This window comes from Macaca thibetana, chromosome 12 (genome assembly GCF_024542745.1).
Source record: "Macaca thibetana thibetana isolate TM-01 chromosome 12, ASM2454274v1, whole genome shotgun sequence".
Taxonomy (NCBI): domain Eukaryota; kingdom Metazoa; phylum Chordata; class Mammalia; order Primates; family Cercopithecidae; genus Macaca; species Macaca thibetana.
The window spans coordinates 55,385,774-55,404,102 of record NC_065589.1 but is presented as its reverse complement, the minus strand read 5'-3'; the positions used below and the strand labels follow the sequence as shown (position 1 = coordinate 55,404,102).

The 18,329-nt window shown below is 32.7% G+C and overlaps 1 protein-coding gene across 4 annotated transcripts in view; it reads right to left on the bottom strand.

Moving 5' to 3' along the window:
* Nucleotides 1–18,329, bottom strand: part of TFPI (tissue factor pathway inhibitor) — a 98,504-nt gene that overhangs the window by 14,762 nt on the left and 65,413 nt on the right. For all 4 annotated transcript variants that reach the window (XM_050751842.1, XM_050751839.1, XM_050751841.1 and 1 more), the window contains 3 exons: nt 9,817–9,855; nt 6,251–6,427; nt 5,566–5,658 (listed from right to left, as the gene is read on the bottom strand). In XM_050751842.1, the coding sequence (XP_050607799.1) occupies nt 5,566–5,658; nt 6,251–6,427; nt 9,817–9,855 (309 nt within the window). The remainder of the gene's footprint in view (nt 1–5,565; nt 5,659–6,250; nt 6,428–9,816; nt 9,856–18,329) is intronic.

The window sequence follows — 18,329 nt, the reverse complement described above, 5'->3', positions numbered from 1 at the left end:
TCCGTCAATTTTAGATGGGGAAAATCACATAAAACATCCTTTAGAATGAAAGTGAATAATTTGTGTTTAATGGTAATGAAGAGGCCAATTTGAATGGATGGAAAAAAGTTGTACTTAAGGGACAGAAAATATCTGCAATAGATAGAAGACTAATGGACAATGCAGACAGATTTTAGGCAAGTGGACAAAGCTAAATTACTCACATGATCAATGAATAGAAATAGGACAGTGATGTCAAAAAGGTCATGTATAATTTGTTACATCTGACTGCTCCTTTTTGTCTCTCTCTCTCTCTCTTGCTCTCTCTCTCTCTAATATGCTTTAGTTTACTTATGTTAGATATATAATTATACTATGTGTAATGTATATATACAATATCTGAGTTATATCTGAGCTTTCTGTTTATCTATTTGTCTCATGTCTATACAGCCTGGTTTGCCTAAGCCCCTATTAGTTTATACTTATTTTGGGAGGATATCACGTTCATATATATATATATAAATATATATATAAATATATATAAATATATATGTTAATATATATAAATATATAATATATATAAATTTATATAATATATATAAATAATATATAAAAATATATATAAATATATATAAATATATATGTAAATTATATGTATATAATTTAAAAATACTAAAATACTTTTAAATATAAAACTATTTTTTGTAGAGTCACCAAAATGACAATTCCAATTGTATGTCAATGCATACATATATTTAAAATAGACATATACCTTAATTTTTTAACACCCTCTTTAACTATCATTAGTGTTCCAAATTGGATGACATGATTGTTTAGGTAATCTAACCATGAAGGATTGATGATATGAACAAAATAAATATGAGTGAAAATGGAAGAGACAGAAATAAACATTTCATAAAAAGCAATGAAATTTAATGAATGACTGGAAGAATTGAAGTGATACAAAGAAAATTACTAATCATTCAAATTGGAATAATCAGAAAAACAGTGGAAAAACTCAAAAACTTTGGAAACTTGGGAATGTCGAAAAGATAAAGAACAATTATACAAATAAACATCTTTTGACCTTGAAGCCCCATGATACTTCTCTGTGACAATAATCTCATCTTGTTTCTAATAAACACATTCAAATTCTTTGAGTTTCCATATATGCATTAATTTAGTTCTAGTATTAATTCTTCTTAAAATATTAGTCATGATTTTGAGACTGTATATTTACTGATGCATTTATCTGAATAACTAGAGACTTTTTGAGTGTCTGAAATAAAAATTTGTTCTGCAAATAGGAACTTACAAAGGAGTTGTTTTACAAATGAGAATCTAAAGCCTGGTGAGTTAAGCGTACTACTCTGAATCACATGGATAATAATAATGAGGAACCCTACACCAACTGACTAGATATCAGGCACTGTCCTAAGAAAGTTATATATTTTGACTGATTTAACCTCATAACACAACCTATCAAGTTAGTACTATAGTATTACCATCCTCATTTTACACTGGAAAGACGAAACTCAGTTTAAGAAATATCTGCGGGTCACACAGCTATTAGTTGAAGAGTTGGGAATTTAACTCATGTCTTCAGGCTGAAAGGTTTTTTATTTGCTATATCATTTCAATCATGTGGGAAATCAAGAAGAACCAATTTTGATGGTTTTCAATTCTAGAGTTTATGCACAAAATCGCACACATTTAGGGAAATTGCTTTAGAAATATTTCTTTTATACATGTGGAGAGAACACATTTATTTGAACTACATGGATATACTCAACACAGCCTATCAAACTGAAATAATGCACTCACACTCAGGGATATGCTTACAAATCATTATTTAAAATCTCTTAAGGAAGCATAAGACTGTCTTTGAGATTACCTAAATAACTTGTTAATATTGAAATGTGGAAATAAAAAGAAAAATTACACCTGAATTGTGCTTAGTAAGTATTCAAGTATCTTGAATCAAGAAAGCTTACTGGAAAACATATCTTGAAAGTTGTTTACAACATTCTAGTAATTAAAAATAAATAGCAATTTTTAAAAAGTCGCATTCTAATAATGTTTAAACTTCTAAAATGTTTCCATAATATCATGAAGAAAAACATTAAAATTATACTTATAAATATTTCACTTAATAATAATTGAATTTTAGAATATTCAAATACTCTACTTAAAAATTGTTATTTAGTGGAAAGAATTTTAAAAGAATGGTGTTACATTTATGGTGTTCCATTTATGTTGTGGGGCAGATTATTATTCCTGTACATTGAATTGAAACTTTAAAGGATTTACAGCTTTTCAAAATAATCTGATACCACAGAGAACCTTACATATTTGATAAAACTCTTGAAAAACAAAGTTTTATGTATACAAAGAATTGCATTTTCTTAAGCGACAATAGAATGTATCAATATAATTGTAAGCAGTGACAGATGTAATTATATTTGATTGGGGAAATTAAGAGGTGTCTATAGATCTCAGCAAATCCCTCAGACAGAAGTGACAAGGGGTCCTCTAGGTTTTAGACAGAGTACAGGGACATCTGCCTTCCCACTTCTGCATCTTGGCTGGGGCAGATTAGAAATCATGTAGGTTTTAAGAAGAATGGCAACATAGTTTCATCGACAATCCATGTTATGCCATCCTTAATATCAAATGTCTCCTAGTTATTGCAACATTGTTTCATGTTTTAAGTTAGGAAAGAAGGAAGGAAGGAAAGGAAAGGGAAGGGAAGGGAAGGGAGGAGGGAGGGAGGGAGGGAGGGAGGGAGGGAAGGAAGGAAGGAAGGAAGGAAGGAAGGAAGGAAGGAAGGAAGGAGGGAGGGAGGGAGGGAGGGAGGGAGGGAGGGAGGGAGGGAAGGAAGGAAGGAAAGAAGGAAAGAAAGGGAAGGAAGGAAGGAAAGAAGGAAAGAAAGGGAAGGAAGGAAGGAAAGAAGGAAAGAAAGCGAAGGAAAGAAGGAAAGAAAAAGAAGGAAGGAAAGAAAGAAAGGGAAGGAAGGAAGGAAAGAAAGAAAGAAGGAAAGAGGAAAGGAAGGAAGGAAGGAAGAAGGAAGGAAGGAAGGAAGGAAGGAAGGAAGGAAGGAAGGAAGGAAGGAAGGAGAAAGAAATACATTATGCTCCTAGAAAAAGAGGAAAATTGATCAAATTGGCTGGAGGAATGTTGATTTTGAGGCCAATATACACAATAAAAAAATAAAAGTTTTCTAGACAAATAAAGGAGACATTTGCCCTAATTTTAAGTGCAGTTATGATAATATTATTCCTTAAATGTCTATTATTCTGAATAAATTATTGTTAATATTGTTTTCTTTTAAATTCATGTTGTCAATTCTTACTGCTTACTTAGTTAGTAATTTGCTTTTACAAGCATTTATTTATTTGTTACAATTTTCAATGTGGAGCTACATAATAAACTAAAGAAGACACATATCAGAGGGCATTTAAAACTCATTAATATTACTTTCTCACACTTATTTTCATTTTGCCCTTTCTAATTTGGTAGTACGCTTACCAAAATTTTAAATTTTATGCTTCAAAAAATTTAAGTTGAAACTATTCCGTAGCCTACTCTACTCACTTTAAAGATAAATGACTGCAGATCTCCACTTGAATTGGTAAAATAATTCAAACAAAAATATTCAAATATGTTGCAAACTGATTTCATACATTTCTTGTACTTGTTGATATACTGTGTCACATGTATATTTAAATCTGTTAATAATTTTGTCATTCTAAATTTTCTTTTACAGCAGTAAGATTTAGTGTGCTTTTGAAAATATAATACTTAACTGAATAAAACAAAATATGAGTGAAAAATATAAAGCTGGAAAGACATGAAGAAACAATGAAATGATAGTACTTAATTTTTCAGATAAAAAATCAGAATCACAAAGGTATTAATTTTTACAAATGAAGTAGTATTTAAAAATTAGACTCAAGTTCATCTGGCATTCAATTCACTGCTCTACCTATTGAATGTAAAGGGCCTGAAGTCATTTTGAATATATCGTACTTTCCTACTCCCACTGAAAGCTTGCATTCCCTTAATGACCTCTTAAGTACTAATTGAACACTTACCGAATGCCTACAATTTAGGGAATTTATTAATCCCTGAGACAGTCATCAATTTTTTTAAGATCTCACATAAGAAAGAAGCATATTATAGAAAGGTATTTATACTTCAGCTCTCACACACTAATCCTCATGCTTAGGCTGGGTTGAGGGGGATAAGGGAGAATGGGGATGGGGGTCTGGGGAGGGTCTGAAATAGGCAGGACTAAAGGGTAAGGCATGCAGACAACTTCTCCTTTCACATAATAGTGTTTCAATTATTAAAAGCACATATTATGCTCCCTCGTAGATCTCACGTCTCTTTACACTTTCCATTTCCTCTTTAATCATGTTTCAAATCCTCCTTGTGATTTCCAAGGTGTGACATTCAGTGCTGAAGCAAGATCCACAAATGATTAGATCACTGTGGGACTCAGCTGAACATTCACACACTCTTTCTAGATAAGTCGGAGTCAACATTTTAATGCTTCAAATCCACCTGGGCAAGAGTTTTGTTTGCATTCTGTTGGCTTGCTTGCTTAGTTGCTCGTTTGTTTGTCTGCTATAAAGAGGAGTAGCTCAAAGCCAATCTGATTCTGATAAATGGTCAAGGTAGATAATTCCTGGGCCAAACACTATGTTTCTTTCTTTTTTTTTTTTTAAATTATTTTAATCCTAAGATTGCAATTTTAATAGTTACAGAATTCCTTACACTCAGGCTAAGTTTATATATAAACATGCCAAGTTTACATTTGACATGTTCACATGGACTACTTCTAAGCAAAATCTTAAACATCTGAATAAGAACATGTGATTTTTATAATTTAGCTAAGATCTAATATTTTTACACTGGTAATTTTTAGCTTTTTAGGTTATTTCTAACTGCCCAGATATTTGTGGTTCCTGATTATATTTTCCAGTATTTTCACTATTTTCTCAGCTCTGCATTTTGTGGAAATATTTTCTGTATATTCATTTAAATCTGATAAATAAGTTAACAGACAAGAACATAAAAAAGAGTCCTGAAGAATTCAAAAGGAAATTCCCTCCAGAGTGACATAAACATTTAGGCATGGTTATTCAGTCCATTTCTAATCTGTCCTCTGAGTAACACCAGAGACCTTGCCTAGCGCTACACTGACTTTAAAAGCACTTTAAACTGCCTTTGATGCACTGCTGTGCCAGTAAAATGATTTACCATCTTACACCGAGGCTGATAATTCCTAGTGTTGTTTTACAAAATAAATTTGGCATAGAGCTAAATATCATGTGAAAGTTTTTCATGTGATACATAATCAAAAGCCTACTTCAAAGCATATTTTAAAATAGATTAGGAAAATTGTTGCTTTTATGAGATTAAATCTCTTGAACAATTTGAATCTCAGTATTTCAACAAACACATTATTAAGCAACAACACAGGTATACGTATATTTAAAGACATACTTCTAATACACAATCCACTTCATTGTTACCGGGATAATAGTTTCCTGGAAGCTATAAAATCCACAAGATTCTTACCAAAAAAGCTGGGAACCTTGGTTGATTGTGGAGTCTGGGAGTTATTCACAGCATTGAGCTGGGTTCCATAATTATCCACCTGGAAACCATTCACTGGAAAAAAATACAGCCAATTAAAATAGATAAACATTGTCACAATCTCATATTTGGACTCATGAAGCATACAACAGTTAATAAAGAAGACTTCTGGCAATTTAATTCACATTGCTATGTTAAATTAGCAAACAGTGAATCTTTAAATATATTGTAAGGTAATATTTCCATGAGTAACTGTAGTTCTTGGTCAAAAAAGCATGACAGTTAATGTTTAAGTCATCCCTTTAATCAATGTTACAGGCAGATAAAACTAATTGATTTTAGGTGGTAGTTTTCATTAACGGTTTGCTCTTATATTTGTATAAATGTGAAAGATTTCAACAACTCTATTGCGCCAAAATTGTACTGCAGTATTCTCAGGAAGAAAAATTAAATAATGCAACATAAAAAGAAATAGATCTATGAAAATAATTTCTTAATTTTCTATGCTTTTTAAAAAACTATAGTCACAAATGTCACATTTAATGAATACATATCTTCATTTGCATGGCTAAAACAAAATCTGAGTAGGCTTGAATATCATCTGAGATGCCTTAGTTTTAAAAGAATGCCTATAAATGTACTAAAATGAAATGAGAAATAAACTTACAACCATCTTCACAGGTGTTCTTGCATTCTTCCAGTGTCTCAAAATTGTTCATATTGCCCAGGCATCCACCATACTTGAAACGTTCACACTGTTTTGACTGATTGTTATAAAAATACCTGGTAATATAACCTCGACATATTCCAGGATCTTCTTCCAAAAAGCAGAAATCTGGCTTTTCTAGAAATTATAAAAATGTCAGAAGGCAATATTCTTTTGTGTAAATAAATTACTGATTTTAATAAAATTTATAAATAACTGGCTAAGTTATTTAAGGAGTAAGCATAAAAATTAAAAAGTAAAAAATCCAACTTTATCCACAGCTATACACTATTAAAATTATCTATCGTTATTTTGGGATTGTCATTTCAAATTCTAAATTTCTCATTGTAAATTAATAGGGAGTTAACTATCATTTTATTAACAAATTTAAGGAATAAAATATTATTTTACCATTTACCACTCTTGCTTTGAAATTACAAAACTTTATGGCAAAAATGTGGTTTAATTATTTTTAATATGTTTATGTGTATTAACATTTAGGAAAGGTCTATGAACATTTCAAGGTATTGAGGGTGGCTGCTCAGGAAAAGCAGTTTAGTGCGTTGCTTAACAAACCTACACGTTGTGCACATGTACCCTAGAACATAAAGTACAATTTAAAAAAAAAAAGAATGGTTTAAATTTTTAAAAGTTGAAAAAGAAGATTTGAGGGGATGGAAGTTTTCATGGCTAGCCTTAGAAGTTCCTGAATTCTTATGCGGGAATTAATATCCGTACTAGGTAGCACATCCTCTACTGCTGTGTCATTTTTATTTTTTCCTTCTTCTTGTCATTGGAATGACTTCAATAATGCAGAGGCAGAAAGGAAATACATGTTCAAGGATTGGAGAGGCTTTTGCAAAAGACTAATACTTCTTCTTTGATAGTGCTCCAAAGCAGGCTAAACACAGCTGTCATAGAAGTTGTGCCACTGTGATCTACATCACCAGCTCTGTCTACATGCATGCACTGTGAAAAGAAGTGAGCTAATTTTCAAAATTATTATGTGCACCGGCATATTTGGCTTGAATTTTTAGAACAAAATTCCAATTTCTCAATTTTTTTCCTGCAAGTATATTACCATATTGGCAAAATTGAACTGTGGTAACCTTTTTCATCTTAAAGCAACTTGTTCTTCTATGTCAGGGAAGCAATACCCACAAGTATTTTACTATAAAAAAGAACATGTATTAATGATGTTAATGATTTCTGCAACCGTTGCAGATCTATAAAAGAACCAACACCTTATTAAAAAGTTATTTTATTAAATAAAACTTCCTACTATAATATAGTTTTAAAAGTCTATTTTCTATAACTTTTCAATATATTAATTTGAAAGTTAACATTGTTTCTTCTGTTTTGCCTCTTGTTTTTTCAAATGAATGTTTTTATGATGTTTAGTTAAGTGTAATAATATGTGGGGGAAATGAATAAAACAATTCTTTAAAATTTTATAACATTTTATAAGGTAAAAAATACATTGAATTACTATCATATGATTTGTTTTAGTTTTAATGTGTACTTTTAATGAAATTTTAAATAATCTGAACAGAGGATGCAAAAACTTTGTTTGCCAAAAGTGGATTGGGGAAAAATATTACATATAAAAACATAAAAGTACAACAAATTATGCTGATAAGTATAATTAAGACACTGTACATGTACATAAATATATACACCTGATATGTACCCACAAAAATTAAAAATAAACAAACAAAATAACAACAAACAATAAACTGTACAACTGAAAGTTGCTATTTTTTATATGAAACCACATTGGGAAACATGAACTTATTTGAAGACAAAGTTGAAAATAGACACATGTAAAATAATTCTTTTTTGACCTGCAGTTTAAACTACAGTTGTAAATCAAGAAATTAATTTCCCATTTTCTTCAGGTAAATAAATTAACCTTCTTATTGAATTTGCGTACATAGCCCTTGCTCTAAGTTGGTGCTCAGTTGAAATTGAGTAACACAGAATGCAGACTGGATAAGCTACAGCATTATTACTGTCAACTTTTGTTTGAGTCTCAACACTTGGGAATTGTCTTGGACCAAACTTTATTTCTAAGGGATTGTATTAAATCTCAAATCTATAATGGTCCAATGTTAGGAAGCATAATATAAAGCTAACTCAAAATTGATCAAGTCTTTGTTATGAATAGGTGTTAGCATGTAAGCATTTTTAACATTCATGTGAACACAGCTTTATTCTCTAACTTTCATATAAAATATGAGTTAAGAATGATTGAATTCTGAGTTATAAATATATGCTTTATAGCATAATTTTACATTAAAATATTACCTTTATTTAATTTTTTTCTAATTTTATGTTTTTGGGAAAAGGTCCTAATATTTAAAGCTTGGTATCTTCTTTCACAAAAATATTTATTTCCCTTTGTAGACAAAAACTTCTTTATTATAAATATGCTATTTTATTTGATATTACAGATAAAGCCTTCATTTAATTAAAGTTCTAAACATTTTTGTCAAGATTATTTTAATATTTATAGGAACCTATTTTTTAAAATTGTAAGTACATACATTTACTTATGTTTCTTGTACAAACTTTGCTATTATCTTTATTTTATACATTCTGATTCCAATTCTGGTCAGTGATTTGGGCCTAAAGATTATCGATGTGTCACAGACATTTTCAAATCTTTCCCACATAAATAAATCAAAACAAATAAAATTTAAATGCACTTTGAATTTTGTGGTCTTTCATGTCCTGAGTTAAACTATTTTATCTCTTTGTTCAATATTTTCTCATTGAAGTGCAAATGCCATAACTGACAATTGAACCAAATCAGTTTCTAGACCTTTATTAAAAGGAGGTTTGGTTTCCCTGATCCATTGATACCATTCTTTCTTGTGCTGATATGCTTGTGAAAAGTAATTATTTTTCGCTAAAAACAATAAATAATATGATTTAAATTACACAATTAAACATACACATACATGCTAGATATTTATTTTTAAATATCTCCACTTACTTTTGCATGTATAACTGTTGGCAACTCAAGAGACATACATCCATTCCAGGGAATATTTGGTGAAACTTGCTAAAGCCACACAATGCTGAGATTAACAAGTGATTAGAGATCAGAGAAATAAAGTAAGACTCAAAACATCTAAATCTCTATCTGGAAGATATTAAAATAGCATGTGTGGCTCTGGACTATGATTGAACTAAAACTAAATATCATACTACATTAGAATTAGAGTAAATATAGTGTTTGGAGCCTCCTCTGACAAATATAATGCATATATTTTCCTAATTTTTGATTATGTCCTTGAAACACGTAATAAATCATTTCAAAAATGACATGATCAATTTCTCGTATGTGTTTATGATCAATCTCTTTTATGGGTTTTTAAAATCAATCTCAGAGAAACTTAAGAATTGAATATCTATACTGAATCAAGAACCAGAAAAAACAAACAAGGAAACAAAAAAAAAAAAGTTGAATATCCAAATGCCTTACATAAATGTTCCAAATTTACAGACAAATAAATATTCACCTTGTTGCAATGCCGTCTGTATAATCCTGTTTACATTATCTGTAATCAAAAGAATATATGAATATCAATTGCCACAATTTATGATGTCATACTATGAATTCGAATTTAACAAACAAGAATGATGTATTTATTACGATTAAAATTATTCCTATATAGCATGTCTTAATAAAAATTGAATTTCTTTTTCTTTTCTCTAAAAATTAATCTTTTCTATTTATTGTAACCATGAAGCCACTTCATTTCAATAGAGTAATGTTTTAGAAACTGTGATAAAACTTTCTAACATTTACAAAGCTGAGAATTCATAGTGACTATGTTTACCATTCAGGAGATCTGTACTAAAAGCAATTATTTAAAAAATGTGAAATACGAAAGTAATTCAAGCAACCTACATTACATATAAAAATAATTTGTTAGATACCTGGGAATAAAAGTGAAATTAACCAGAATTATTTCCTTTCCTTATTCTTTCCCTTGCTTCATTGTCTCAACCCAATCGCACGTTTCATTATTATTACCAATGTAGAGAAGAAATGAAACAAAAGGCATCTGGGACACGTTGTTTGGCTTAACATTTGAATTAACGAAATCATTTCCCTCTAAAACTAGAATGTTAGTTGTCTTTGTCCTACCATATTCCAAATATGAATTCTATGTTCTAATTTAAATGATAGGTAATGAAATTTAAATTGACAAAAATAAGTCTATGAAGTTTTAATTTGCTCGCATAGACATTAGGAAAGTTGAGTGATATTTATTTTGTTGTGGAATCATTTGTTTTACAGAGAGAATCTTTGGTCAAAGCAGGTTACCGTTAGTTACATGACCAGAGAGATAGAAAGGGAGCGAGAGAGAGGAGGGAAGAAAGAATGAGAGAAATGATATGAATTGGGTTATAAGCCTCTTTTAGCAACAGGATCATCCTTTTTTTCTTGAAATAGTTAATTCTTCTATGGAGAGTAAAATGTCTGTGAAAGGGAAACTAATGGACCCAAACTTCTTTTAGAATTGTACTATGTTTTATTCAATAGCTTTTTAAGAAAAACAGGTGTGTGTGTGTGTATATGTATAGCCGTATCTGTTGAAGTAAGTTGTTTCCTTTACTTTGCTTTCACTGCAACTAACCAACTTCCTATTAATGTTTTCAACTAGATTGTAGACTGTCATATAATCTGACATTAAAATATTTAGATATAAAACTAATATGTTATGATTTAATTGATAAGGAGAAGAAAGAAATGCATACATATAATGAGTACACAAGACTAGAACACTAAACAATTTTCGTTCCTGATTTACCTATTGACAATAGTCATAGGGTGGGAATATATAAATGCTTGATTAATACAATTTTTGAAAGAACGTCTATTTTGTTTGCTATTACATTCTAAATAGGATTAATTCAGGTAATATACATGCCAACTAACTCAATGTGGTTTAGCACACTAGAATTTTAAGTGTATTTATATTACCGATAATTATCTTTGAGGAATCTAATAATAATAACCTTGGACACGATAATTTGTATGGCAATAACAGTATGAAAGCAATTAATAGTTAGAAAAGATTTCTAGCAAATTATCAAGTTTTCTTAGATTTAGGCAGGACAAACCATTTAACAACGCTTTTTAAGGAGCAATGAGAGAATGTTAAACTAATTTCCATTCTAGTACTCTTTTGAATTTCAACTTATATGAATTTGTTTTAATATTTCATTATGAATATTAAGACGTAAGATTGACAACAAAAACATCCCAAAATTTGCATTTGGTTGACACACATTGGCATATGATATTTATACCTCAAACTGACTTACTGATTTTTGCTTCTAAATCCATTCAAAAGTGTGCCAGATGTAAATAATGATATGTTCATCTGGGTGTGCAAGGAGAGTGTTAGACAAATACCACTTATGTGAAGTTGGTAGAGAGTGTTGTTCAAATCTTTTATATCCTTAGTGATTGTTGTTTACTTTTTGCATCAATTACTGAAAAAAAGGTGTCTTGGAGTATGTAAACTGAACTGAGGAATTGTACACTCTCACTTCTGTCAATTTTTTCTTTAAAAATTTTGAAGTTTTATACTTAGGACCATGTGCATAGACATTAAGGATTGTTGTGTCTTTTTTATTAATGGACCCTATTATAAATACCTTTCTTTCTACCTGGTAGTATATCTTATTCTGTAGTCTATTTTTACTAATCATTCTTATGATTAGTGCTTACATATTATATCTTTTTCCATCCTTTCACTTTTAATCACTCTGTCCTTATTTTTAAAGGGCCTTTCCTATAGACAACATGCAGTTAGTTAGTTCTTGATGTATTTTTGCATACAGTGTGATAATATCTACCTTTTAGCTGGAGTGATTGGACCATTAAATTTTAATTTAATCTAATTATCGTTAGAGTTGAATACAAATATCACTATTTGATTTCTGTTTCTCATTTCTTCTTTGTTTCTGTTTCCCTCTGTTCATGTCTTCTTTAGAATTCCTGTAATTGGGTATTTTAATAATAATTTCATCTTCATTATGGACCTATTTGTTATTTCTGCTTGTTTCATGTTTTTAATGGTTGTCTTAAAGATTAGAATGTACTAATCCATTATAGTCTAGTGTCAAGTAATATATGCCATTGTCACCTGTAGAAACCGCAGAGCTTTACAACAATAATCTCATATTTTTCTCCTTCCTTCCTGTGTGCTTTAATTCTAAATCCTTTAATACTAATTGTACTGCCACTCTACCAGGAATAAATTTCCCCAGATCATGTTGATTTGAAAAGCACTTATTTTAAGAAGTAGATTACTGATTGGCACTTTTTTTTTCTCTTTCGGTTCTTTATTTTTTCTTTCTAAAAATTTATTTCTTTTTTATTTTCATAGATTTAGGGGATAGAAGTACAATTTTGTTACGTGGTTATATTGCATAGTGGTGACGTGGATTTTAGTGTAACCGTAACCCAAATAGTATCCATTGTACCCATTAGATAGTTTCTCATTCCCTAGTCCACTTTCTTCCTCCTATTTTTCTGAGTGTCCATTGTCTATTTGCCTATTATTCTACTATGCCCACATGTACACACTATTTACTCCCCACTTATAAATTAGAACACGTGGTATTTGAATTTCTGTTTCTAGTTATTTCACTTAAGGTAATAGCCTCCAATTCCATCCATGCTGCTATAAAAGACGTGATTTTATTTTTAAGGGCTGAGTAGTATTCCATGGGGTATATGTATATATATAAATATCACATTTTCTATACCCAATCATCTGCTAATAGACACTTATGTTGATTTTATATCTTTGCTATTGTAAATAGTGCTGTGCTAAACATACAAGTACAGTTATCTTTTTGATATAATGATTTATTTGTTTTGGGGTAGATATCCAGTAGTGGGATTGCTGGAACAAATGGTAGTTCTATTTTTTGGGTCTTTAGGAAATCTCTATACTGTTTTCCATAGAGGTTATACTAATTTACATTTCCAGCAACAATGTATAAGCATTCCCTTTTCTCCTAATCTTCAACATCTGTTATTTTTTGCCTTTTACTAATAGCCATTTTGACTGGTGTAATATGGTATCTCATTGTGGTTTTAATTTGCATTTGTCTGATGATTAGTGATTTTCAGCCTTTATTCGTATGTTTGTTGGCTGTGTATATGCTTCTGTTGAAAAATATCTTTTTGTGTCCTTTGTCTATTTTTTAAATGGTTTGTTATTTTCTTGTTGAATTGTTTGAGTTACTTGTAGATTTCAGATATTAGTCTTTTGTTCAATACACAGTTTGCAAAAATTTTTCTCATTCCTTAGGCTATCTGTTCACTCTGATATTTCTTTGTCTGTGCAGTATATTTTTAATTTAAGTTACCTGTGGTCAAGTTTAACTCTCATTTGTCAATTTTGGTTTCTCTTGTATTTGCTTATGAGGATTCAGTCATAAATTCTTTGCCTAGGTCAATACGTAGGAGAGTTTTTCCCATATTTTCCTCTAGAATTATTACAGTTTCAGGTCTTTCATTTAAGTCATCAATCCATTTTGAGTTAATTTTTGCATAAGGCAAGAGACATTGTTCCAGTTTTATTCTTCTGCATATGGCCATCCAATTTCCCAACACCATTTATTGAATAGAGTGCCCATTCATCACTGTGTGTTTTTGTTGACTTTGTCAAAGAACAGTTGGCTGTAAATAAATGTTACAGCCAGGAGGGAGGCTGTACCCTGCAAAGCCACAGAGGCAGAGCTGCCCAAGACCATGGAAGCCTACCTCTTGCATCAGCGTGACCCTGATGGGAGACTTGGAGTCAAAGGAGGTCATTTTGGAGCTTTAAGATTGGACTGCCCGCTGGATTTTGGACTTGCATGGGGCCTGTAGACTCTTTGTTTTGGCCAGTTTGTCCCATTTGGAACAGCTGTGTTTACCCAATGCCTGTGCCCCCATTGTATCTAGGAAATAACTAACTTGCTTTTGATTTTACAAGCTCATAGGCAGAAGGCACTTGCCTTGTATCAGATGAGACATTGGACTGTGGACTTCTGAGTTAATGCTGAAATGAGTTAAGAATTTGGGGGACTATTGGGAAGGCATGATCAGTTTTGAAATGTGCAGGCGCATCGTGTAAGCTGTCAATGGATCTACCATTCTGTGGCCTGGAGGACAGTCACTTTCTTCTCACAGCTCCACTAGGCAGTGCCCCAGTAGGGAATCTGTGTAGGGGGGTCTGACTCCACATTTCTCTTCTGCACTGCTCTAGCAGAGGCTCTCCATGAGAGCCCCACCTAAGCAACAAACTTCTATCTGGGTATCCAGGCATTTCCATACATCTTCTGAAATCTAGATGTAGGTTCCCAAACCTCAATTATTGACTTCTGCACACTCTCAGGCTCAATACCATGTGGAAGTCGCCAAAGCTTGAGGCCTGCACCCTCTGAAGCTCTGGCCCTAACTCTACATTGGCCCCTTTCAATCACAGCTGGAGTGGCTGGGACACAGGGCACCAAGTCGCTAGACTGCACACAGCACAGGGACCCTGGGCCCCAGTCCAGGAAACCACTTTTTCCTCATAAGCCTCCAGGCCTGTGATGGGAAGAGCTGGCACAAAGGTCTCACATGCCCTAGAGACATTTTCCCCATTGTCCTGGTGATTAACGTTCAGGTCCTTGTTACTTATGCAAATTTCTGCAGCTAGCTTGAATTTTTCCTCAGAGAATATAATTTTGTTTTTCTTTTTTTTTCTTTTTCTATCTTGTTTGTTTATTTATTTATTTATTTTATTATACTTTAAGTTCTAGGGTACGTGTGCACAACGTGCTGGTTTGTTGCATATGTATATATGTGCCATATTGGTGTGCTGCACCCATTAACTCATCATTTACATTAGGTATATCTCCTAATGCTATCCCTCCCCACTCCCCCCACCCCATGACAGGCTCCAGTGTGTGTTGTTCCCCAACCTGTGTCAAAGTGTTCTTATTGTTCAATTCACACCTATGAGTGAGAGCATGCGGTGTTTGTTTTTTTGTCCTTGTGATAGTTTGCTGAGAATGATGGCTTCCAACTTCACCCATGTCCATACAAAGTACATGAACTCATCCCTTTTTATGGCTGCATAGTATTCCATGGTGTATATGTGCCACATTTTCTTAATCCAGTCTATCACTGATGGACATTTGGGTTGGTTGCAAGTCTTTGCTATTGTGAATAGTGCTGCAATAAATATACGTGTGCATGTGTCTTTATGGCAGCATGATTTATAATCCTTTGGGTTTATACCCAGTAATGGGATGACTGGGTCAAATAGTATTTCTAGTTCTAGATCCTTGAGGAGTCACCATACTGTCTTCCACAATGGTTGAACTAGTTTACAATCCCACCAACAGTGTAAAAGTGTTCCTGTTTCTCCACATCCTCTCCAGCACCTGTTGTTTCCTGACTTTTTAATGATCGCCAGTCTAACTGGTGTGAGATGGTATCTCATTGTGGTTTTGATTTGCATTTCTCTGATGGCCAGTGATGATAAGCATTTTTTCATGTGTCTGTTGGCTGCATAAATGTCTTCTTTTGAGAATTGTCTGTTCATATCCTTCGTGCACTTTTTGATGGGGTTGTTTGTTTTTTTCTTGTAAATTTGTTTGAGTTCTTTGTAGATTCTGGATATTAGCCCTTTGTCAGATGAGTAGATTGCAAAAGGTTTCTCCCATTCTGTAGGTTGCCTGTTCACTCTGATGGTTATTTCTTTTGCTGTGCAGAAACTCTTTAGTTTAATTAGATCCCATTTGTCTATTTTGGCTTTTGTTGCCATTGCTTTTGGTGTTTTAGACATGAAGTCCGTGCCCATGCCTGTGTCCCAATGGTATTGCCTAGGTTTTCTTCTAGCGTTTTTATGGTTTTAGGTCTAGCATTTAAGTCTTCAATCCCTCTTGAATTAATTTTTGAATAAGGTATAAGGAAGAGATCCAGTTTCAACTTCCTACATATGGCTAGCCAGTTTTCCCAGCACCATTTATTAAATAGGGAATCCTTTCCCCATTTCTTGTTTTTGTCAGGTTTGTCAAAGATCAGATGGCTGTAGATGTGTGGTATTGTTTCTGAGGACTCTGTTCTGTTCCATTGGTCTATATCTCTGTTTTGGTACCAGTACCATGCTGTTTTGGTTACTGTAGCCTTTTAGTAAGTTTGAAATCAGGTAGTGTGATGCCTCCAGCTTTGTTCTTTTGGCTTAGGATTGTCTTGGCAATGTGGGCTCTTTTTTGGTTCCATATGAACTTTAAAGTAGTTTTTTCCAATTCTGTGAAGAAAGTCATTGGTAGCTTGATGGGGATGGCATTGAATCTATAAATTACGTTGTGCAGTATGACCATTTTCACAATATTGATTCTTCCTATCCATGAGCATGGAATGATCATCCATTTGTTTGTGTCCTTTTTTATTTCATTGATCTGTGATTTGTAGTTCTCCTTGAGGAGGTCCTTCACATCCCTTTAAGTTGGATTCCTAGGTATTTTATTTTCTTTGAAGCAACTGTGAATGGGAGTTCACTCATGATTTGGCTCTCTGTTTATCTGTTATTGGTGTATAAGAATGCTTGTGATTTTTGCACATTGATTTTGTATCCTGAGACTTTGCTGAAATTGCTTATCAGCTTAAGGAGATTTGGGGCTGAGATGATGGGGTTTTCCAGATATATAATCATGTCATCTGCAAACAGGGACAATTTGACTTCCTCTTTTCCTAATTGAATACCCTTTATTTCTTTCTCTTGCCTGATTGCCCTGGCCAGAACTTCCAACATTGTGGTGAATAGAAGTGGTGAGAGTGGGCATCCCTTTCTTGTGGCAGTTTTCAAAGGGAATGCTTCCAGTTTTTGCCCATTTGGTACGTTATTGGCTGTGGGTTTGTCATAAATAGCTCTTATTATTTTGAAACATGTCCCATCAATACCTAATTTATTGAGTTTTTAGCATGAAGGCCTGTTGAATTTTGTCAAAGGCCTTTTCTGCATCTATTGAGATAATCATGTGGTTTTTGTCTTTGGTTCTGTTTATATGGTGGATTACGTTTATTGATTTGCGTATGTTGAACCAGCCTTGCATCCCAGGGATGAAGCCCACTTGATCACAGTGGATAAGCTTTTTGATGTGCTGCTGGATCCGGTTTGCCAGGATTTTATTGAGGATTTTTGCATCAATGTTCATCAGGGATATTGGTCTAAAATTCTTTATTTTTGTTGTGTCTCTGCCAGGCTTTGGTATCAGGATGATGCTGGCCTCATAAAATGAGTTAGGGAGGATTCCCTCTTTTTCTATTGATTGGAATAGTTTCAGGAGGAATGGTACCATCTCCTCCTTGTACCTCTGGTAGAATTCGGCTGTGAATTTGTCTGGTCTTGTACTTTTTTTGGTTGGTAGGCTCTTAATTATTGTCTTAATTTCAAAGTCTGTTATTGGTCTATACAGGGATTCAACTTCTTCCTGGTTTGGTCTTGGGTGGGTGTATGTGTCCCGGAATTTATCCATTTCTTCTAGATTTTCTAGTTTGTTTGCGTAGGGGTGTCTATAGTATTCTCTGATGGTAGTTTGTATTTCTGTGGGATCAGTGGTGATGTCCCCTTTATCATTTTGTATTGCATCTATTTTCTTCTCTCTTTTTTTCTTTATTAGTCTTGCTAACAGTCTATCAATTTTGTTGATCTTTTCAAAAAACCAGCTCGTGGATTCATTGATTTTTTGCAAGGTTTTTTGTGTCTCTATCTCCTTCAGTTCTGCTCTGATCTTAGTTATTTCTTGCCTCCTGCTAGCTTTTGAATGTGTTTGCTCTTGCTTCTCTATTTATTTTAATTGTGATATTAGGGTGTCAATTTTAGATCTTTCCTGCTTTCTCTTGTGGGCATTTAGTGCTATAAATTTTCCTCCACACACTGCTTTAAATGTTTCCCAGGGATTCTGGGATGTTGTGTCTTTGTTCTCATTGGTTTCAAAGAACATCTTTATTTCTGCCTTCATTTAG